We start from the raw sequence: 21993 nt of genomic DNA on the forward strand, positions 1-21993 counted from the left end.
AATTCACATCACATACTGTAAGTGGATAAGTTAAATAAACGTTACTTAAACTATATTAATATATATTACTTTCTCTCCCGCGTACGCCTCTATCATTTGATGGTAAATGATTAATGTCTGGCTCGCACCAATTCCCAGATACGTCGCCCATCTGAAATCGAAACAAACACGTTGGCAGTTAAACTTTGAAAAATATTATCCACACTTATGAGTCGTTAAATGTTAAGTATAATTTTGTTTTTACCTATTTATAAGTGGTCACGAATATGGTTGGCGTCTAATAGCCGCTAGAAACGACATCCTGTATAGAGCCCAATACTGCAGTAGACCCAGACAACCAGCCATATTACTAACTCCATGTTTTGTTGCACGACAGAGCTCATAGTATAATACAGCCAACACTACAGATCCCCAGCTGTAACTACCGGCACGAGAAAAATCCTCCAATAGAGGCAAGTACTTTAAGTGGACTCTATTAGACGTGTTGTTCAGCAGAAGTACCCCCCCAATCAGCTGCATAATATAGGCTCGAGCAGCATACATCACCTCCTGCTCAGTGGCAGTGCTTGATAATTGCTTAAAATTTACTCTCAACCATGCTAATGTCAAGCATGTGAAATTCTGTTCCCTATCACGAGGAGACCGTCCAAGCAGTCTGTGGCATACTACAGAAGGTTCCAACACTTTGCTTCGACCCGTGACCACAACACCATCAACTCGTAACCCAAGTTGCATAGCGACGTCTTCTAATGTGATAGTGCACTCCCCGCACGGCATAATGAAGGTGTGGGTCTCCGTACACCACCGCTCAACCAAGGCGGATAGTAAGTTTAGCCTCAAGTATGGCATGATCCGCTCGTCCGGTTCGTACTTGGGAAAATGACACCGCAACCTCAAAACCCGATAACCATCCTGTATGGTAAATTTTTTATAAAAATATGATAAATCAATTTTCTATATAATTTAAACATAAAAAAATATATTCAAGAGTAAAATTGAAAGGTTGAGAAAACAAAAAACATCACACTTATATTATACCAACGTAACCGTAGAAATCAAATGTGATTATTATATCCTAACCATAGTTAAGCATTAAATTAATTAAAATAAATATATTAATAATAAAAGAATGGGAGAAATTACAGGAATATGAGCTGGGGACTAGTAAAATTACAAGAAAAGAGAAATTCATTGAGCAGCAACTCAAACTCCACCAGTGTAAAAAATAAGTCCAAACCAGAAAGCAACCCAAGAGAAGATGATTGGTTCAAGCAAGTTCAATTTGACACCAATAGCTACAATACGTATATATTTTTAATTTTAAAATTTTATGATATCTTATTCAAATTTTAAAGTGAGTAATAGCGAAAAATTGTTTTTCAAGGAATACTAATATTCTTTTATAAGATAAAATTTAAAAACATAAAGTATTTTTTAAACAAATACTTATGTTTTCTAGTTATTTATAAATTAACTAGTAAATAATCAAATATATTCACTTTTATTATTATTGTTTTAATAATATATATTAAAATTAAAAGAATTTTTTTTTTCATAAATCGAGCTTGTCAAGTAATAGTTTTGCATATTAATCCCTACACACCGTCTAATAAATTAAGTATGAAATTAATCAAAATAGAGTAAAGTTTTAAGTAAGTCGATTTTAAGGGGTAGTTGTTTAAAAAAAATAAAAATATCCTAATTTATTTTTATAATATATCTATTCTATTATAATTTGTGTGATTAAATTAGATGTTTGGAGGTGAGTGCTACTAACTTTTTTTTAAAGTATACAAATACAATTACAAATAATGTATATCTAAATCAATTATAACAAAAATAAAGTATTACAAAGTATAATCAAATTAATAATCTAAAATGTTCAGCAGAAGCTAAATAACAACTAATTAGAGATAAGTATTTTAAAGCAGTCAAAACATGTTCAACAGAGTAGTGATTAGTAAAAAAAATTGGGAAACTAAACCTAATTTTTTTTAATTTATAATAAATTTTACTGTTTCGTCGATCATCGATGAAGTGTGATCCGTATTTGCTCCAGAAGACATATTCAAATCTGTATAATATAAAAAAAAACATACAATACAATTATTTATTATATTACATTAACTATAAAATATAAAAACAAAAAAATAAAATTTTAACAAACGTACCTTCTTATTTTTTTTCCCTCACTCAATTTCTTCATCTATACAAGGAGGGACTAAGCCCCACCCATATATATAATTTTTTTTTTTAAAAACAAAACAATAAAAAGAGTCAAAATAATAAAATATATATTTAATATATATTTTTTAAAATTTATATTTATATTTAAATTTATTAAAAATCACATCACTGACATGATGTGACCAGTTATAATAAATATATATATAATTTAATTTAAACTTTAAAATTTAAATACATATATCTAATGTTAAAAAAAGAATTTAACAATAATATTTAAAATTGTAAAAAATATATTATAAAATATTTTAAATATACATTACAAAATTTTTAAAATTAATAATAAAATAAATAAACAAAATAAAATAAGAAAAAAACATAAAATTTCAAAAAAGTAAGAAAAAAGGAAAAAGACAAAATTTTTAAAATTTTTTTTAAAAATTATGATTTCTTATATTATTAAAAAATTTATAATTTTTTAAATGTTTTTAAAAGTTGTATTTAAAATTTAAAAAAATAATCTCAAAATACATATCTAAAATTTACAAATATATATTAATAAAATATTTCAAATTTTTAAAGTCAATAATAATAATTAAACATAAAAGAAAAAACAAAACAATAAAAAGAGTCAAAAAAAGGAAAAATATATATTTAATATTTATAAAATAATATTTAATATATATTTTTTTTAAAATTTATATTTATATTTAAATTTATTAATAGTCACATCACTGACATAATGTGACTAGTTATAATAAATATATATATTAATTTAAACTTTAAAATTTAAATATATATACCTAATGATAAAAAAAGAATTTAAAAATAATATTTAAAATTGTATGTAAAATTAATAAAATATTAAACATACATTTCAAATATTATAAAACTAATAATTTTAAAACTAATTTTAAAAATACATTTTTAAAATTTATAAAAAATTAATTTCACAAATATATATATAAAGTTAAAAAATATTTTTAAAAATAATAATTAAAATTTTAAAAAAATATTATAAAACATTTTAAATATATATTACAATTTTTTTAAAATTAATAATATAAATTAAATAAGTAAAATAAATTAAGAAAATAATATAAAACTTAAAAAAGAAAAAAATCTAAGAAAGAGAAAAAATATAAGAAAAAAAGTAAAAAATTAAAAAAAACAAATAAAAAAAATATAAGAACTTGACAAATCAGAAAAGTGGTGGCGCCATTTAGAATGGCTCCACCCAAAAATGGAATTTTTTTTAAGTTTCCCGTTTTTCTAAATTTTTTAGTATTTCTCTAATATTTTATACTGGTGGCGCCATTCAACATGGCTCCACCAAAAAATAATTTTTTTTATACCCCTGACTGACGTGGCAAAGTGGTGGCGCCATATCATATGGCTCCACCACTTTTTACTGTAGAAAATGGGTTATTTTTGTACATAATTAAAAGGATGGGTTATTTTGATAATTAATTTATTTTTTAGGGTTACTTTTATAAAAAAGCCTAAAAGAAAGCTCCATCATTTTATTTCTACATAAAAATTAATTTGAATCAAACCTAATATTATTTTATTAATAATAATTTTTTATTTCAACTTTTAAAAATATTAAAATATTTATATCAAATGTTCAATATTATTAGACATACAAATTTAATTATTTATATTTAATAACATAATAAAATTTTAATATAATTATTTTAAATAAATTATGTAGTATTAAGAAAAATTTAACCATAAATTTTGACAATAATAATATTAATATTTTAAAACTAAATATATAATAATATAAAATATGATTATTTTAGTTATTTCAATATAAATAATTATTTAAATCATTCTTCAGTTATCTCTTCTAACTTTAATATCTTTAATATGTCACTATTCACTCATATATGTAATTTAAATTTTCTATTATTAAGTTCATATATATTTATCATTATAAAATAAAATACTACTATAATATTTTAAAATAAATATATATTGTGCTTGCTTCACCAACAACTTTTAAAAAGAATAGTCCAAATATAGACTTCTTCTGCAAATTGTTTTCAGTTAAACAAAACTGAGGGTTAATATTTTCATATAAATCATTCATTTTATAATTATAACAATATCAAATATTTGACAAATAATTATTTAACCAGTTTTGATCTTCAACTAATTTCTTCTATTATCATTTGAACCAATTAAATCACCGATGCATCTCTTCTATCCACAATCATTTCCATACCATATTGCAAAACCCAACAATCCTCACTTCACATAGGAACAATTGAAGTTCCTCTCCTCAGCATATCTTTAACTTTTTATAGCACTATCAAAATTGAACACAGATTTTCAATTAACTTAGAATGTCGGTCACTTGTCATCTAAAATAGCTTTTGCATTCTACTGTTTTCTCTTTTAATAGATAGCAATTTCATAACTTGAACAGATCAAGAAAAACAGACTGTCAAACCAAGATTTATGCTGAAACAAGTTCAAACAACAAGCAGTCGTCCGATATCAATGATGAATGTTAATTCTTCATAAGCTCGAAATGTATTTGTGAGGCAATAGGTTTGCAGTAAAAAGTGAGATACATGAATAGATCAAAAATACCTCCAAGACCACATTTCATCCATCGTTTAATGAGAACTCAACTTCATGTATCTTTCAATAATCTCGTCCGGTAAAAGATCGGTGAAATATCCCTTCCCAACACGCAAACCCTCTTCCTTTGCAAGCCTCTCAACTTCAACCTGAATTCTGTCTCCTCCCACTTCATTTGGTTTCAACAAATTACAAGCCACCTCAGTGATGCCATCACCATGTGCAAGCCCCATCGCTTGCACTGAAGGAAGTCCACCTCCTCTCTCACTTACATGTTTTGCAATCCTACGAACAGCTGCAATATCAGTCGAGAATACAGGGACATTGTAGTTACCAACCCAATGGGTGGTTCCAATTATAATAACACCTTTTGTTGGAGACACTTGAGTTGGACCTGCATCAGGCCTCAGGGGTAAGGACTCTGATTTAGACCCTCCGGACCATAGAATACTGCCTGAATTAGGCTTGAAATAACCAAGTTCTCTTCTGACAGAATCAAGCAACCTTCCCCTCTCTTCAGCAGCCCCATATAGAAACGTAGGTACTGCAGTTACCATTCAAGGTCATCAGCAATAGAAAAGGTAACTCTTTTAGGAGCAAAAAAGTGACTAATACTCACAGACAAAAACAAGTAACAAAAAAACCCATGTAATTTGAAAAGATAATGCACACATAGGAAGTCTCGGTAAAATGAAATTCTTCTTAAACACAACTTTGATTCTTACTTACAATCTTTCAACTAACAATCAAGATGGGTGACAAAGATGCTACATTGATACTAATCAGTGAACAAAATCTAGAACAATTTTATACAAATGAGTCACATAGCATATTTATAGCACCAATGTAAAAGGTGCAAATGTCCACAGTAAGCACCCTGTAGACCAAGCTTCTGGCCTATTCCAGAGAGGAGATTATGAGTAAATGTTCATTGCAGCCACTTAGAAAACCCAAATAACTACAATGAAAGAGCACGAAAGTACCAACTTTATATGTCTATAGTGCCTGACTATAACAGATTAGTTGATTACGAAAAAAAAAAAAAAAAGCAAAATCTTCCAGGCTACAGGATATTAAAAGAATTCACTATTCCATAAACATAGCTGACCAACTGGTTTTTTGGTTGAACTTCCAAAGTTGCACTCACTAATCTAACTAAAACCGGCAATATCTACATAACATTTGGTTCAAAAGGAAGAGACCTTTAAGTTTGGAGCCTATATCTGCTGCCAAAGACTTTGCAACCACAGCTGTTTGGTCCAAGGAAGCATGTGCCAAGGGGTGAAAACATATATGATCGACAACTCCAAGTCGAGGATGAGTTCCAGAATGCAACTCAAAGTCTATGGTCTCCAAAGCAACCTTAACAATGGCAAAGACTGCATCTTTCAAAGGACATGAATCTTGAGATGGTTTTGGAGTCAATCTGGAGACAACTGTATATCCAACTCTATTGTAAGTATCATCTATAAACTTATTCACAATAGCAGCCTCAGGGAATAGCTTGGCAGCTCTTTCTATCGATTCCAAAGCTGCTCTATTTCGGCTTTCAGAAATGTACACCTTGCCACAAGCCAGCATCTTGCTCAACATCTTTTCTTCTCCTCCTCCTCTTTCTACTTGCTTAAGATCTGCCCAAAAATTAAGGGAGTAGATAGCGATAATGAAATGAGATAAAAGGCCATTGTTCAGCCACGGTTTAAGTGAGGAGTGGGGACCAGCCGTCGAGCAATCAACTACTATAAAATTGCCTAAAATTTACAAACAAATTCAAAAAAGAAAAAATGCAAACTCAATCGAGAAACAGATCAAGCTTGAAACTTTAAAACTACACCAAAATATAACACTACCAAATTTAAAAAAAAAATACAAAGAGCATCGCATCTGATACCCAGCGTAAGCAGTAAAATACCTAAAATAAAGTAGCTGAAATCAAAATTCGATGTCTTTAGGTTTTGGGTATCCAAGATATTCCAATTTAACACCCAAGGCTGCACGGATAACCCTAAACTTAAGCCTCAAAGCTTCCATAATTTCTTGGACGCTTTCGTCTTCGGGATCCATAGCAGGGTACTTCAGGATTAGTTCCTGCATTTGCTTAATCCCCTTTTGAACCCGATTGGAGAAGCGGGTTGGATCGATTTGGATGGCAGAGTTCCACACATCGACACAGCCCTTGTAGAAACCGAGCTCTTCTCCTGTTTCGAAGCCAGTTTTAAGACCCACTTCCTGTCCCTCTTCCTTGCCGGTCGTTACGCCGTGGTTGTAGCCTTCTTTGTAACCTTCTTGGTAATGGGTTTCTTCTAGATTTAGCGATGAATCGAAAATATCTTCAGCAGAGTCCATTGAAGAAGAACCGAAAAATTCTTCTTTGTAACCTTCCCTTTAGGGCTTTTATTTTAGTTTAGTTTTGCTTATTCATAAGGGGGTGGTTCAAAGGAAGTACAAAAGGCTGGAAGCGGTTGCTTTAGCCCAATGGGCGGAAAATACTTTTTTGGACTGGGCCGTTGAGGTGTATTAACAAATTTGAGTTACGATACGAGTCACATCTCTATTTTTATCCATAATTTCTTAATTTTTAAATTAAAGGAAAAACAAGGTTAAAACATGATTAAACTCACCTGCTGTAATAACATTTGTAGCTGAGATCTATAGTATTTTTTTAAATTTTTTTGAAGATTGATTTTATCAATTAAAATGAAATGTTGGTGCTGATCAAACCATAGTCTAATGGAAAAAAAATTGTGTGGATTTAAGTTAATTTACATTAAATTTAGGGTTAACTTATCTTTCTTTCACATTTAGTTTTGATGGTTATAATATAATTGCTTATACTAAAAAATATGATCTAGACAAAGTGCTTGCCTAGAGTTTTGGCATTTAAATTTTCACTTGAATTTTTTTTTAGTACATTAAGACTCAAATTTTAGATTTTAAAGTGTCAAAACACAACTTAAATCAGTGAATATTGTAATTAAAAAATAATATATTGATAAATAATTCCATTAGAGAAGGGGTATATTGGCAATGCACAATTTTCTACTATTTTTGCTATTTGTTTAAAACTACATTATGTGGCATGATGTGGTAGGAGAGTGACCAATACCCTAGCCAAAACCTGGCAATTTGGTAGCAGTTTCAAGTTTCAACAGCAATTGGTAAAATAGAAATATACAAGTATAGTGGCACATTGAAACTTGAAAAGAATGCTTTCCTCTCCAGAATCAGCGCCTTGAAACGGGTCTCTTTCTTCTACACCCACCCCCGCTCCAGTGAGTACACTAGTACTCCTACTTGCATTTCTTTTTATTTTTTCTTCTTTTACTCAACCCATCAGCTCTTGTTTCACAAAGAGAGATCCTTTCTTTCATTTACTGTTTCTTTTTCCTTGGCCGAATAGCAATGGGAGGTGGACTACTATCTCACAAAGGAAATGGCAGTGGGAATGGGCACAAGGGAAGACCCTATGTGTTGATGTTACTTTTGGCATTTGGGGCTGCACTGCTTGGTGTTATGGTGCTGCACAAGTTCAGGGAGATACGCATCTTCAACCTCCTTATCGAAGATAAGAACCGTCAGCTCCTTTCCCTTCAGCTACTGTTGCAGGTTCCTTCTCTTTTCTCTCTCCTTCATGCATGCGCTGTCGCTTTTTACGTGTCACTCTCTCTAACTGACAAATCACAAACACCATGCATTCCATTCCATTCCAGTCCATCCTCTTTTCCGTTCTTTTTGTTTACTTTTTTAACTTTTTTGTTTATAATTATTTTGACGATCCAAGCGGAAAAAAAAAGGTAAACTCTGGGTAGTTCATGGAGGAAATCTCTTGATTTACAATGCTGTAGTGATCAAACACAAAATCTTGTGCATTGTGAAATCATAAGGACAAGTTGTGGTAAATGAGTAGGTACATGCCTTGCTGAATTTGAATAATTATAATTCTTGGGAGTTGAGACGCTTGAGACAGGGAATGAGGAATCGCAGGGTCGATGTTGCGTGTTTGTAGAGCAAAACTCCTCTTTCTAGATGATGGTTTGACATTTTTCTCACATTTCAGTGAGATGCAAGTCTAGCCATGTGATTGCAATTAGTGACATTTTTGCTCAGCTTGCGTTGTTTTGGTGTCATCTCTTAATAATGTTTCTAATCGAAGAAACAAACTTACAGCAAAGTTTGCTACGGTCTGGAGTCTAGGAAAGAGAACAAATGCAGATTATGTAATCTTTTCGGAGTGAAAAGATCATAGATCTTACTTTCTTGTATAATTTTCTCACCTTCATTTGGTTGAAAAAATGTCAAACTTGGGAGTTTCTATATAAAATTATGTTCACCTTCATGTATCCACTTCCAAATCTGGGTAACATAGGACTTAAAACATTGCAAAGGTTCAAAACGTTGACATTGTTGTTTTCTTTAATTTCAATCACAGAAGGAAAAAGAATACACCAAAGACATGAGAAGGAAAGCTGAAGAGACAAAAGCAAAGATATACTACCTTAGAAACCAAAAAATGGAGCTTGATCGTAGGCTGTTGGACATGCTATCTACACTTGATTCCCTTAAAGATGAGCAGAAGGCCATGGAGTCTGCTCTGGAAGAGAAAAAGAGAGAGATCAAACTGCTACGGGATAAAGACTTGAATACAGGAAATGAGAACCCTCAGATCATAGCTTTAACAGCAACTTTGAAGCAAAAGGAAGCTGAAATTGAGGAATTGAAGCACCATCTTACAGGTCAAGTAAGGGTTTGGTCAGTGAGTACTGATGACCCATCGAATCCTAAAGTAAATATGACAAAGGGGAAGACAGAGTTCAGCCGTGAGGAGAGTAGGCGAGTACATGAATCTTCATACAAGGGCGGACACAATTCACCGGAAGGTCAGGATGCAACTGAGACTAAATTCAGTTTTTCGCAAGAGGAAGACAAAGGAGAAGGGTTTGAAGATGGAAGTGAGAAAAGAGGTGGACAGCAGCAGAAACTTGAAAGTTTGGGAGAAAATGCCAACAATCATGGAGCCATAAGAGAAATGAAAATTGGGGATACTGATGATACAGGCAATTATGTAGTAGATGGGAAGAAGAATCATGCGAATGCCATTGATACGGTTAATGATGTGGATAACGAACAAGAGAAGAGAATTAGCTTCAGTGGGCAGCTTGAAAAACGTAGAGTTCCTCACCTGGAAAGTGAACGAATTCGTGAAGGTGGGAAGAAGATGGACATAGATGAGAATTCTAGGATTTCAAGTTTACCAGAGAGAATCGGCCACTTAAGCAGATCAAAAGGAAAAAGATGGAGAAGTCTTGCTAGGAAAAGGCTCCTAAAGAGGAATGTAAATTCCGGAATTGATGCAGTGGAAAACATGACAGGTAGAAGGTTGTCCAAAGAAAATAAAGCCCTTGTAAGAAGCAAGGAAGATGGAGCAGGTTCTGGGGAGCCACAAAAAGATGAAAGAGACAAAACAGAAAAAACTGGCCCGAGGAAGGAAATGGGTGCTAGAAAAGCTAATTTGTTCAAGCATCGGAACTCTGAAGATACTGAAGATATGAGCGACAGAAAAGTGAGTGCCAAGACAAGCCATCAGGTGGAGGGAGAAAATGCAATGCAAAGAAACCATGACGACTCTTTGGCAATGGCAATACAAGACACAGGTGTGATTAGAGAAGCCAGTAAGTATACACAAGGCACCAACCATGTTAAAGTTGAAGAAGCTGCCAAGATCAAACAGATTGAAGGACATGAAACGGAAGAAGATATAGAGGTTGCCTATGAACAAGAGCCAAAAACAGAAGCAGAAAAGGGTGACCTTTCCAGCAACTATATGTCTGAATCTGATGGTAAAGAAGGGAATAAGGATGACACAAACGAGCCCCATTTTTAATTTTCGTATGCTTTTGGAGTGTTTTGTTAAAGTTGTAATTGTCATAACTCTTAAACAGTAAAAATATGTTTAGAATTAATGGAAATATCACTAAATAGTTAATGCCTGTGATTTCCTCGAGTGACCGGGAGAAAATTGTTATCGACAGTGCAAAGAATATAGAAGTCAAAACTTAGCAGACAGTAACACTAGAGAATTTAAGGAACTTAACTCAAATCTCATTAAATCAGGACAATATGCAAAAAAGCATTGTTCATTTCTTTTCAAATTCATCAACAGATTTTAAGTCTTCAAAACTGTTACTTCCCATTATCAACAGGACTAGCCAACAAATCAGGCAGTGTGTTCACTGAAACTAACCTCCAATTTTGCTCATTCACCATTCTCTTAGTAAAAAAGAAATGATGAACAAGAAAACAGATTTCCTCCCCAACAAAAGAAAAAAACAATATCCTAAGAGCATAGAAGTTCCAGCCACACATTATTACTGGGAATCTTGTAAAAATTAAAAGCTCCAACCTCATTTCTTTGCCGTTTCCACTGTGTTCTGCAACAAAAAGAAAATATATTTATTGGGGGAGATGCCATAATAGGTATACTATAATAATGTGAGATCTGAGGAATTGTTAGGCACCCGTATTATCTATTAATGGTTAGATGCTCAATGAAATAAGATCACCAAGTAGAGGCCACCAGCAAGCTGGTTGGCGGAAATGTAAACATGAGCTCGTATGGTATAAAAACTACTAATGCTTTCCAACCATAACCTGGCTTTTATAGCAGGTAAATAATATTCATACCATGGTGATTTTGTGAACTAAGAATTAGTGCGATTGAACGACCTTAAATGGTTTATAGTGATAAAATTTAGCACTGTCCAACAGAATAATCTCCAGCAAAATGGGATATATGCCTAACTAAAAGCCACAATAAAACTGCCCAACAATACATATATTCAGGTATGAGTTTGGAAGTATGATTCTCTAATGAACAAGCTTAGAAAAATTGAGTATACGCATCTTGGACTTGTACAGCTTCGAGTCCAGGTAAGATAGCTCTAGACTGTCATTCCTATCAAAACAGACTCCATTCTACTAACAAGCAAAGTCCAAATATAAAAGTACCTCTTCTTTCTTGCCTTTGCCTTTAGTTAAGAACTTGTATCCGCCATAGAAAACCAGACCCCAACCAGTTAAAGAGACGATAACAAACTGTGCAATCATTCAAATAGGTTAATACACTGATGGAGAAACAAAGCCTACGAACTTAATACATAATAAAATAGGATATAAAAATCGTTAGACTGTATGCTATAAAATCTAACAGCAGCCACAACTCAACAAGATTTTAACTTCAAATAACTGAAAGACAGCATTAAAAGTGGAGAGGGCGTAGATTAGAAATATTAAATGAAAAAAAAATTCGCAATTTCCTAATCTGAAAATCTACAAACTGGAAATAGGTTAAGAAATTAGGGGAAATTTGAAATATAAAACATGAAAAGAAACAAACTGACATGCTCTTCCTTCCAATTAGCTGGGTTCATTGGTTCTTGCCAACAATTAACTTTTGGGGGTCCATGGTGATCTGCAAAAAAAAAAGTTCAATAAATATACAGTAAAAACATGTTCTTTAACTTCTAAGATCCCCTAGCTCCAACTATGATCAAAGTCAAATGAGATTAAATTGAGGTTAATCGGGAGACAAATTTTACATATTGAATACAATGTAAATTTAAAGCGTAAAAATAAATAAATAAATAAATATGGGTATACAAAGAATACCTGCAGCGCCGGCAAGACCCCGGCGGGTAATGAGAGAAGCGGCTTGACAGGGAGGTGGTGTTCGAGGTACAGTCGCTATCCTACGAGCTGCAACCGCCGCCAAAGTAGCCATCAAGGTGGTTCCTTCTTCTTCTTTTTTTTCCTCTGTGTAGGGGCTAATCACAAGAGAATCGGGGATGGTTACCGTGTAACCTATACTGCGTCTGCTATAAATATTTATCTGGTGTCACTTAATTTAGTATTTAAGAAAATATGTAAAAATTAAATTAAATTTATTTTTTTAGGCTTGTTCCTAAATTATACTTATTTTCCAAAATTGAGAGTTAAACTTTTTTTATCAAAATTTGTATTTAAACTATTCAACCGTTAGTCTCATTAAACAAAAAATTTTAACCAATCACATCTATCATGTAGACGTCTATTTATTTTTTTAAATATTATTAAAATTCATAAATATAATTAAAAATAGTTAAAAAATTAAAATATCTTAAACCGTTTTTTACTCCTTGAAAATATCCCTAATCATATTTTACTAATAATCCCTATTTTATTCTAAAAAAATCCAAGAACCCTTTTATCAAAAAAAATTCACTAACCCTTTGAATATTCTTAGAAACTTCCATCCCTTATGGAATTGATAGGAGGGTAAGTTTAAAGAACCAAAATTTTTACTGAAACTTTTGTTTAACTGAAGAATTTTTTTTTAGAGTAAAGCAAAAAATTTCTTTTTTATTTTGTTGGATATAGTAGATGTCGACTACAAGTTCAAAAACTTATAAGTTGAGGGTTATTCATTGTTACTGTAGATTAAGAGCATTGATTTGTAATTTAAATACTACTTGGAGCAAAAGGAAAAATTATATGGTTGTTCAAAGTAAAAAGAGGTGCTTTATTTTATTTTATTTTGTTTCACACCATATTTGGCGTAAATAAATGTTGAATAGTTGTATATATCTATGAGTTTTCACGTTGAAGGTTTAATTTGATAAAAAATTTGGTTAAGGAATGTTTACGATCAATATTATAGGATTGATGTTTTAATTTGAGTTTTGTTTGATATGAAGTTTAATTTGATAATGTTTTTAGTTAAAATGAAGGATTTGATTTTTGAATTAAATTGATTTGTATATTTGAATGGTGTGAGGTGATTGTAATTTCTTTAAATAGGTTAAAAAGTAAGATGAATCATCCTTACTCTCTAACCAACTCCACCATCTCAACTTCACTGACTCTCGACCCACTAGATGAATCATCATTATCAACTTCCACACATTTTCTCCCAACAACATTTTCAGTAAACAATCTCTTGTATGTATTGCTGTTAAATATTTGCCATTTGTATTGTTGACAACCATAAAGAGGCGTTCCATTACATGGGGACAAATTCGACTCTGGAACTCCCTCTACACTACAGACTAGAGTCCCCTTTTATCTAGTTCTCTCGTCAACTTAATTCTAAGCCATACTTACTCCATCATCTCTCCACTTCCCTTATTCTCGAAAGACTGTTGTTATTATACAATCCATTTGGGGTTGTAAAGTCCTTCCCATTTGAATAGTTAATTTGCATCAGTTGATTTTCCTTCTGAGTTTTATTAAAAGAAAAACGAATAAATCTCATACATTCTAAACATTGAAGTATTGAAATATGAGTTCCAACTCTACAAACTACATGCGACTACTGTCTTTAACGAAACAGTTAACCTCTTACGTGAACCAAGGTCGTCACTTGGACGCCCTCTCTCTCTTCCACACCATGCAAACCTCTCCATCTCTCACTCTCGACCCTTTCGTCTTCCCTCTCGTTCTCAAATCCTGCGCTGCCATCCACCGCCCCCGACTGGCCTCCTGCATTCACGCTCACGCCACCAAGTCATCTCTCCTCTCCAACCAATTTGTCGCTTGCGCTCTCATCGACATGTATGGCAAATGCTTCTCCATCTCTCTGGCCCGCAAGTTGTTCGACGAAATCCCTCAACGAAACGCCGTTTCTTGGAGTTCCATGATTTCTCTCTACACGCGCTACGGCCGTATGGATGCGGCGTTGGCGCTGTTCCAATCTATGGATGTTGAGCCAAACGAGTCCACGTTTAATGCCATCATAGCAGGTTTGACTGAAGTGGGAGATGGCCCTTCTAAGGCTATTGGATTTTATAGAAGAATGCAGGAACTGGGTTTGAGGCCGAATTTGATTACTCTTCTTGCTTTATTACCCGCTTGCGTCGTCTTAGCTGCATTGAGTTCGATTAAAGAAATTCATGGCTACGCGTTTCGAAGCAACATAGAATCTCACCCGCAGTTGAGAACTGGTTTAGTGGAAGCTTACGGGCGATGTGCAAGTCTTGTTAACGCTCGAAATGTATTCCAATATATGAAAGAAAGAGATGTAGTTGCTTGGAGTAGTTTAATATCAGCTTACGCTTTACATGGTGAGGCAAGGGGTGCACTGGAAGTTTTTAAACAAATGGAGTTGGCGAAAGTGCGGCCTGATGACATTACTTTTCTCGGAGTATTAAAAGCGTGTAGCCATGCTGGATTAGCTGATGAAGCATTGGGTTATTTTGATAGAATGAGAATAGATTACAAAGTTGAAGCAAGTGCTGACCATTATTCATGTTTAGTTGATGCATTGAGCACAGCAGGCAGGTTGTACGAGGCTTATAATGTTATAAAAGAAATGACTATGAAGCCAACTGCGAAGACTTGGGGAGCACTACTTGGTGCTTGTAGAACTTATGGAGAAGTAGAGTTGGCTGAGATTGCTGGGAGAGCTTTGTTTGAGATAGAGCCATCTAATGCAGCCAATTATGTGCTGTTGGCTAAGATTTATGCTAGTGTAGGAAGATATGAGGAAGCTGAGAGAATGAGAATGGAAATGAAGGAAAGGGGAGTGAAGGTAGCTCCTGGTAGCAGTTGGATTTGAATCAAGACCTAGGAACTTTGGTGGATTTTTCTGTTGCAGCTTTAAAGATTATCATTGCCTTGTTAGGATCTTGGTGATGACTTCTTGTTTAGCTCTACCTATGCTAATTCACCATTCAAAGAAGCTTTTTTGAGGTGAACGAACAATGGAAGGCATAGCTAGCCGGAGTTGGCTCCCAATGCCATATTAGGTGCAATTTTGGACATTGGAATCCATATTGCTGCTAAGCTGACTGGTTTCTGGCATTTGATATGGATGATAATATGAAGGCAGATAAACGTTTGGCTGTTTCCAAATGACCAATGTGCACACGCTTTTACTTTGTTATTGTTCCAATAAACCTTTAATATTATGGTTTCGGTATCAAGTTACCTATCCTCCCTCGATTATCCAATGTACAAAAAGGGATATATATATAAACTCTACTATTTCTGAACCGTTTAAATAGTAGCAGTATACGATATCTCTTCTTTTTAATGAAACAGAGAGAATATTAGAAGCCATCACCTGCACAGCCTCCTATTAACAAAATTTCTTTGGAGGTTCATACCTCATGGCGTGCAGTAAATCTCTGAAGTCTCCATGTTCTAGCACATGATGAGGGGCTTGACAGAGTAAAGGTCATTTCATGTTGGCAATGGCGCCCCAACATCATCATCATCATCATCATCATCATCATCATCAGACAATATCACAAGACAAGGGCACACATGTTCCTTAATTTCATATTAGAGATTCTTGTAATATTTTCAGACTGGAGCATAGCAGCAGCAAATTGAAACTGATTTTATTTCGGTCTCTCCATCATATGTTCTTTGCAGCAGCTTTCCGGACCCTTTTCAAACATTGGACCTTCACAAATATAAGAACAGTGTTTCTATTGAAACTATAGATTGTGGGAAACTGATTGTGATTTTATGTAGCTAATTGATTGATTAAGATCAGAAACTTTCAGGAACTATAATCAATTTTCAAAATGAATGTTTCTAACTATCTATGGAGGAAAGTTAAATAGAATGTTTCACCCAAAAAGCAAGAGAAAAGCTTATCTTATTATTGCATTTGTAGAGAAACATTTTGCTTAATCAGCAACATATGTATGGATTAAAAGCCAATATAACCATTCTTAGCCCATAACAATAGTTATGGTATACATCCTGAAACCTCAAACTCTACAGCTTACCAAAAAATAAAAAGAAAAAGAAAAAGTGAATCACTGTTCCTCACCATCCTCTTCTGCAAAACTCAGAGCCTGACAAACAGAGTCCTCCTCTGCTTCTTCCTCCATAGAAAAGTATGATTTCCGTCCCGTCAATTCGGCAACTCTTTTGGCTGGACCTGAATCCCGAGGACTTTCAGCCCAAACCCTGACAGTTCTAATCTTTGGTAGCACATCGTTGATCTTATCAATTGACTGCGGAGATTCATCCTGTGTTGCATCCTTTAGAATGATCACTTCACTAGGAATTTCCCACTTCTTTTTCACTCTGCTCTCACTCTTTTGATTCTTGCAGGATTCCACTACCCGTTCATTTGAAACACGCTTCTTATCGTGCCTGTTGCTCTCCTGCTTATCGTTTTCTGTTAAAGATCGCTTTCGAGCATCCTTCACCGTGAAATTCCCATTGCTTTGATTGCCAATCTGATTGTACCGGCTGCTCACAACTCTCCCAGGTTTCAATGGCTTCTTTGCTGTCAACGATTTTTCTCCATCTTTGAACAGCCTTTTTGGCTGAATTGTAGAAAGAACCCCCTCGTCTTTCTTCACAGACCTTTTAGATCCTACCGTTGTCGCTGCCGGCTTAGGAGCAAGAACCTTGGAAACAGTTTTACGTGACTTGGGGCTAAGACTCAAGCTCTTACCTCTATCTCTTGTGCACTTGCCTTCATCAATATCTTGAAGCTTAAAGAAACAGGACTTGCGGCGACTCTGTATTGATTGTATGGGAGTTGTTGTTTCCTGTTTCAAGAATTGCCTTGATTTCGTTGCAGAAAATATCTCCGTTGGACCTAAACTAACCCCCCTTCGATTCACTTTTGTTTTAACGCTTGAAAACAGAGGATCTTCCATCTTTTTCGTCGTCTCCAAAATCTTGATGCTCTGTTTTTGCTCCATGAATTTCGCAGGCACTATTCTTCCTCTCATCGAAATGCTTCTTGCATTATATTCGGCTTTTTCAAGTCGAAGTGACTCGAGTTTCGCTGACAAACGAGCGACCTCCTTCTCTATCTCTTCAATCTCCATATCAATCTTTTTCGCATCACGCTTTTTCTCTTCTTCCTTGCAAACCCCACTCTTCATTTTCGCTGAAAATGGCTCTCTGGTGTTACCAGTAACATTCTTGGAACTAAGAGGCTTAACAACAGACGCAGTAGATTTGAAGGAAACTGGGGATTTTATCCAAAGGGGGCTCTGATTTTCTTTACTTCCATCAGATTCCAGTGACTGATTCACCGATCCTGAATTGAAATTACACCAAGAATCCTTGATGGCGTTTGTATCTTCAGAGTCTCCATTGTCAAACGCCGCATTGTTCCAAACCTGAAGCTCTGGCACATTAAACGAGTCTGGGTATTGAAGGATACTCATTTCTGTACACTTTAAATCGAGAGAAGATAAAAAAAATCAACAACCAAATTTGAGCGTTTAAAGGAATACGCAGAATTGAATGTCTTTGAAGGATATTGGTAAAAGGAAATGAAATATAAAAAGCAATGGAAGGGAATTTATTTTCTTGGAAGATATATGACCGTTGGGCAAAAGTAGACGTTAGAGAGTGTGTTGGTTAAATCTAAGCCGTTAGATCATATACGCTCCCATAGACGCTCCCGTTGGATTTAAAGGTTAAAAAATAAATAAGAATTTAAGATTCCACTGTATAACCGTAATCAATTTCTCTTTTTTTACGGTTCATCCTCCTTTTTTCATTACGCTTTTATGTGCATTGGGATCAAATTTAAGCCTTACTGTTTTCTTTAAAATTAGTCACATTAATTTGTTTAAATAATTTTTTTAATAATATAATATACTTCGTGTTAATATAACACTACACATAATTTAAAAATTATAAAATATTTATAAAATTCAAGAAAAAAATAGTACTGAAGATTACCACTAGAGTTGTCACATTTAAAAATTTAATGCCTTAATTAATATTTCCGTTAAAAATATATATATAATTTTCTAAGTCAGCTTGCGGAATTAAAAAGATACACTATCAATTTACCAAATACAAATCTATGTATAAAAAGAGTTTTAGGGCTCTTTATATTTTTTATTTTTTTACTATGCTCACGTTTCAGATTTAATCTTTATATTTTAATTTGACATAATTTGATTCTTTACATTTATAATGGCATTAGTTAATTCAAATAATTAATATTCTTAACTATTAATCTAACAAAATAGTGACCATAACATTATAAATGGATAATGTTAGTAATCATTTTGAAACTTTTCATACTTTGGTAATCAAAACAAAAACTAAGTAACAATAGGTGATTAACGATGTATTTGAAGAATAGCGATTTAACAATTCATGTTAATATCCGTTAACAAATTAATGAAGAGATGACTTAAATAATGAAATTTTGAATAGTTGATTATTTAAATTGTAACTTTTTTTTATCTAATCATTCATTAATAATAAATTCTTTTACACCTAATCTTCTATTTTGGTAATAGAAGTAATTAATTTTGTAAGCTTTTTTTGTCTTGGAGATGGTTTCTTTCCCGGGAAAACGTAGTCGTTTTCTTGGCTGGAGAAAGAGAAGGAAAGCAATTATAACCATGAATGAAAAAGGAATTAATTTAGTAATTCACGTGGGAACTGAATCAAAACAAAGTCCAGATGGGATTTATAGGATAAAGCATGTAAATGGATAACAACTAAAACGAATGTGACCACATCTCTGTATTTTGTGGAACACTGTCGGGCATGTGTTTAATATCTACCATGATTATAGTTTAAAAAGCTCTTCCTTGAATTGCAATTTTTTTTTGACTTAATTCATTTTTAAAATAAATTTTCGAATACAACTATGAGGTTATTATAATATGTATAATTTCAAAACTGACTTACTCCATTGGATTGTTTGAGATGTAATGGTGAGAGGCAAATTGGTGCTGTCATGTTCACACATATGATTCTTTTTCTACACCTACTTTGTTCAGTAGTAGCATCTTTTTCTTTTGGATTGGTAGTAATTTGGGTTTATCTTAAAATATTTTCTTTTTGGGTTTCATTTTATAGTTTCTGATAAATAATCAATCAAGATGTGTTAAAAGCCTGGGACTAGTCTATAGGCCTGGCAAGGAGAGAAGACCCTACAAGATATTGGTATCATGAATCTGCATATATACAAAGAAAGCAAAGCAACTATTGTGTTGTTAATAGACTTTTGGTAAAGCACCCATCACCAAAATACCCACATTCCTAGGACCCCCTATATATTGTTGTAGAGAAGAGATGCACAAATGTCTAGTAAGCCTGGCTGGTGGGTTGCTTCCAATCACCCCATCTATAACTCTCCTAACCCAACTTTGCCTACGATGCCATGGTGTCTCTTGGAAATAAGGATTATTTTGTAGTATTATTCCCACTTTTGCTTTGTCCTCACAATAAAGCATTAGAATGAATTGAAAACGACAATTATACCACTGATTAAACACCACTATTTGGTTTAATCACCTTGAAATTTTCTATGACTTTAATCCAAAACCTAGAAGACAACCCATGTTTATGATACAACTGAGAGGAGGATAATTATTGGAGAATGCAGATAAATTTAAAACCTCCATAAAACATTAAAAGAGTAAAACAACATAATTAAAAAGATTAAAAACAACAAACAACATAATTAAAAAGATTAAAAACAACAATGTTCCTGGTAATCAGGATTCAGGTCCCTTCCGTGTTTAAATTTAAACAGAAAAAAAAAACAATGAACGCGTGTGCAACACTTAAGACAAAAGGTTCACAAATCTCTTCATGTCTGCCTTCCTCTGCTGCTCCGGTTTGTAAACTATCTCCGCAGTAACAATTTGAATTGCAGGCCTTCAAAAAACAAGAATGAAAACATAAAATAAGAGCCCGAACTGTGATTGATATAGTCCACACAAAATTAGGGGCCCAAGGCAGTGGGTGGAGGAATCATACCAAAAATTTCCGAGTGAGGTTCAGTAAAATCGAGGAATGGGCACCCAAAAGACGTAAAAATATGTTTGATAATATGGATCGTAATAATAAGGAGGAAACCCAAATCCGGTTGGCACCATCTCTTTCCTAGGAGTAACCTTCTTCACTTCAACTCTCTTGTTGTTTAATAGATGGAAATTAGTTCGCAAAACAAGGTTGGCTGACTCCTCTGCTTCATATGTCACAAACCCAAACCCTCTGCTTCTCTTAGTTTCTTTGTCATGTATTACCACTGCATCAACTATGCTTCCAAATTTCTCGAAATATCCTTTGAATTCTTCATCTGTTATGGATCGAGGCAATCCTCCCACAAATATCTTCCTCTTCCCTATTTCTACTTTTGGTTTTGCTGGTCTTACCTTCACCTGATTATTCAGTTACTCAATAAATTCATATATCAAACATTAAGATGTAGAAAAGAGAAACAAGAAGTTACTTACTTTTCGACCGAGAATAATATGTTGTTGTTGAAGGGAAATTTGAGCCTTTGAAGGATCAACAAAAGTAACGAAAGCTATGGATTTTTTAGCGTAGACAACAACATGTTTAACTTCACCATACGCACTGAAGTGTCGTCTCAATATCATTTCATTCATCTCAGTAGAAATTCCATTTATGACTAACTTAGGATTTGTAAACTCCATCTCCCTAAATAATTATACAGAGAATTTCAAACGATTACACAGAAATTTAAACAATTATACAAAGAATTTCATACGATTAGACAGAAATTTAAGAAGGTTGAAAACTACACATAGTACTTATAAGATAAAAATTGTGTTTACAGAGATCACCTTGGATTATAATTCCTTCTTTGCATGGTTTACTTGTTGTATATTGGTCATTCATTAATTAAATTGTTTCCTTTTTGCTGTCTAATTTAACCTTTTTAAATTTTTAAGTATTTATTTATTAATTTCAAAACAGCAAGTTATTAATGTTTTGAACAAGTTAATTAGGCGATTTTACATTAATTTTAAATACATTAGAATTAAAGTTTTTAGATATCTAAACCATTAATATTTTTTAGTTAACTTGATAATATAAATAGATTTTTTTTCATAAATTATATTAGATATACACCCAATTATTATGTGTTGTACTGCAAATTTTGGTCATACAAATTTTATATTTTAATTTTCAAATTTCTTTTAGAAATCAAAATATGTAAATTTTAAGATTTTGAAATTCATTGTTTGGATAATTTATTATTTTTAAATTCTTTTTAGAAATTAAAATATTTGAAATTTAAGATTTTGAATTAATCCAAATTCATTGTTTGGATAGTTCCAATTTAGATTTGGATTCTTAAAAATATTTTCTAAAATTTAATTATTTATGAAGATTTGGAATATTGTTGTTTGAATTAGACCAGACCAGCCTATCTAGTTGGGAACCAGCTAGGGTATTGATCTGAAAAAAGTCATTCAA

At 33.1% G+C, this 21993-nt stretch overlaps 7 protein-coding genes across 9 annotated transcripts; 2 read left to right on the forward strand and 5 right to left on the reverse strand.

Annotated features, from left to right (window-relative positions):
• Positions 1-4634: 4634 nt before the first annotated feature.
• On the reverse strand, positions 4635-7168 carry LOC107886745 (formimidoyltransferase-cyclodeaminase). 2 transcript variants are annotated; one of them, XM_016810798.2, is made up of 3 exons: positions 6689-7168; positions 5979-6527; positions 4635-5320 (listed from the first exon to the last, which is right to left on the reverse strand). In XM_016810798.2, the coding sequence occupies exons 2-3, from the start codon at positions 6367-6369 to the stop codon at positions 4812-4814; spliced, it is 900 nt and encodes a 299-aa protein (XP_016666287.1). In that variant the 5' UTR covers positions 6370-6527; positions 6689-7168; the 3' UTR covers positions 4635-4811. The 2 variants fall into 2 exon arrangements, with proteins under 2 accessions (XP_016666287.1, XP_016666286.1); XM_016810797.2 differs by having other exon boundaries at positions 5979-6407; positions 6689-7166.
• LOC121220951 (protein LTO1 homolog) lies at positions 6573-7122 on the reverse strand. Its single transcript, XM_041100994.1, has one exon. The coding sequence runs from the start codon at positions 7120-7122 to the stop codon at positions 6709-6711; it is 414 nt and encodes a 137-aa protein (XP_040956928.1). The 3' UTR covers positions 6573-6708.
• Positions 7169-7866: 698 nt separating the features above from the next.
• On the forward strand, positions 7867-10763 carry LOC107886744 (uncharacterized). 2 transcript variants are annotated; one of them, XM_016810796.2, is made up of 3 exons: positions 7867-8048; positions 8177-8382; positions 9206-10763. In XM_016810796.2, exons 2-3 carry the CDS (start codon positions 8179-8181, stop codon positions 10655-10657), a joined length of 1656 nt encoding a protein of 551 aa, XP_016666285.2. In that variant the 5' UTR covers positions 7867-8048; positions 8177-8178; the 3' UTR covers positions 10658-10763. The 2 variants fall into 2 exon arrangements, with proteins under 2 accessions (XP_016666285.2, XP_040956934.1); XM_041101000.1 differs by having other exon boundaries at positions 7899-8382.
• A 131-nt stretch (positions 10764-10894) lies between these two features.
• Positions 10895-12664, reverse strand: LOC107887744 (uncharacterized). Its single transcript, XM_016811974.2, has 4 exons — positions 12442-12664; positions 12174-12244; positions 11782-11868; positions 10895-11204 (listed from the first exon to the last, which is right to left on the reverse strand). The coding sequence occupies exons 1-4, from the start codon at positions 12551-12553 to the stop codon at positions 11178-11180; spliced, it is 297 nt and encodes a 98-aa protein (XP_016667463.2). The 5' UTR covers positions 12554-12664; the 3' UTR covers positions 10895-11177.
• A 993-nt stretch (positions 12665-13657) lies between these two features.
• Positions 13658-15841, forward strand: LOC107886743 (putative pentatricopeptide repeat-containing protein At1g03510). Its single transcript, XM_016810795.2, has one exon. It carries the CDS (start codon positions 14090-14092, stop codon positions 15362-15364), a length of 1275 nt encoding a protein of 424 aa, XP_016666284.2. The 5' UTR covers positions 13658-14089; the 3' UTR covers positions 15365-15841.
• Positions 15842-16398: 557 nt separating this feature from the next.
• Positions 16399-18096, reverse strand: LOC107886742 (uncharacterized). Its single transcript, XM_016810794.2, has one exon. The coding sequence runs from the start codon at positions 17952-17954 to the stop codon at positions 16578-16580; it is 1377 nt and encodes a 458-aa protein (XP_016666283.2). The 5' UTR covers positions 17955-18096; the 3' UTR covers positions 16399-16577.
• Positions 18097-20108: 2012 nt separating this feature from the next.
• Positions 20109-21267, reverse strand: LOC107887743 (RNA-binding protein 1). The gene is made up of 3 exons (XM_041101011.1): positions 21003-21267; positions 20524-20927; positions 20109-20421 (listed from the first exon to the last, which is right to left on the reverse strand). Exons 1-2 carry the CDS (start codon positions 21204-21206, stop codon positions 20544-20546), a joined length of 588 nt encoding a protein of 195 aa, XP_040956945.1. The 5' UTR covers positions 21207-21267; the 3' UTR covers positions 20109-20421; positions 20524-20543.
• Positions 21268-21993: the final 726 nt, after the last annotated feature.

This window comes from Gossypium hirsutum, chromosome A03 (genome assembly GCF_007990345.1).
Source record: "Gossypium hirsutum isolate 1008001.06 chromosome A03, Gossypium_hirsutum_v2.1, whole genome shotgun sequence".
In the NCBI taxonomy this organism is placed as follows: domain Eukaryota; kingdom Viridiplantae; phylum Streptophyta; class Magnoliopsida; order Malvales; family Malvaceae; genus Gossypium; species Gossypium hirsutum.

What these genes read in the sequence shown, in the direction of transcription:
- LOC107886745 (XM_016810798.2), bottom strand. Translation starts at nt 6,369, where the DNA reads ATGTTGAGCAAGATGCTGGCTTGTGGCAAGGTGTACATTTCTGAAAGC. An exon ending in TATAGGCTCCAAACTTAAAG is followed by an intron (nt 5,321 to 5,978) that starts GTCTCTTCCTTT and finishes TGGTAACTGCAG; the next exon opens with TACCTACGTTTCTATATGGG.
- LOC121220951 (XM_041100994.1), bottom strand. Translation starts at nt 7,122, where the DNA reads ATGGACTCTGCTGAAGATATTTTCGATTCATCGCTAAATCTAGAAGAA.
- LOC107886744 (XM_016810796.2), top strand. Translation starts at nt 8,179, where the DNA reads ATGGGAGGTGGACTACTATCTCACAAAGGAAATGGCAGTGGGAATGGG. An exon ending in CCCTTCAGCTACTGTTGCAG is followed by an intron (nt 8,383 to 9,205) that starts GTTCCTTCTCTT and finishes TTTCAATCACAG; the next exon opens with AAGGAAAAAGAATACACCAA.
- LOC107887744 (XM_016811974.2), bottom strand. Translation starts at nt 12,553, where the DNA reads ATGGCTACTTTGGCGGCGGTTGCAGCTCGTAGGATAGCGACTGTACCT. An exon ending in CTAATTGGAAGGAAGAGCAT is followed by an intron (nt 11,869 to 12,173) that starts GTCAGTTTGTTT and finishes ATGATTGCACAG; the next exon opens with TTTGTTATCGTCTCTTTAAC. An exon ending in GCAAAGGCAAGAAAGAAGAG is followed by an intron (nt 11,205 to 11,781) that starts GTACTTTTATAT and finishes TTTTTGTTGCAG; the next exon opens with AACACAGTGGAAACGGCAAA.
- LOC107886743 (XM_016810795.2), top strand. Translation starts at nt 14,090, where the DNA reads ATGAGTTCCAACTCTACAAACTACATGCGACTACTGTCTTTAACGAAA.
- LOC107886742 (XM_016810794.2), bottom strand. Translation starts at nt 17,954, where the DNA reads ATGAGTATCCTTCAATACCCAGACTCGTTTAATGTGCCAGAGCTTCAG.
- LOC107887743 (XM_041101011.1), bottom strand. Translation starts at nt 21,206, where the DNA reads ATGGAGTTTACAAATCCTAAGTTAGTCATAAATGGAATTTCTACTGAG. An exon ending in ATATTATTCTCGGTCGAAAA is followed by an intron (nt 20,928 to 21,002) that starts GTAAGTAACTTC and finishes CTGAATAATCAG; the next exon opens with GTGAAGGTAAGACCAGCAAA.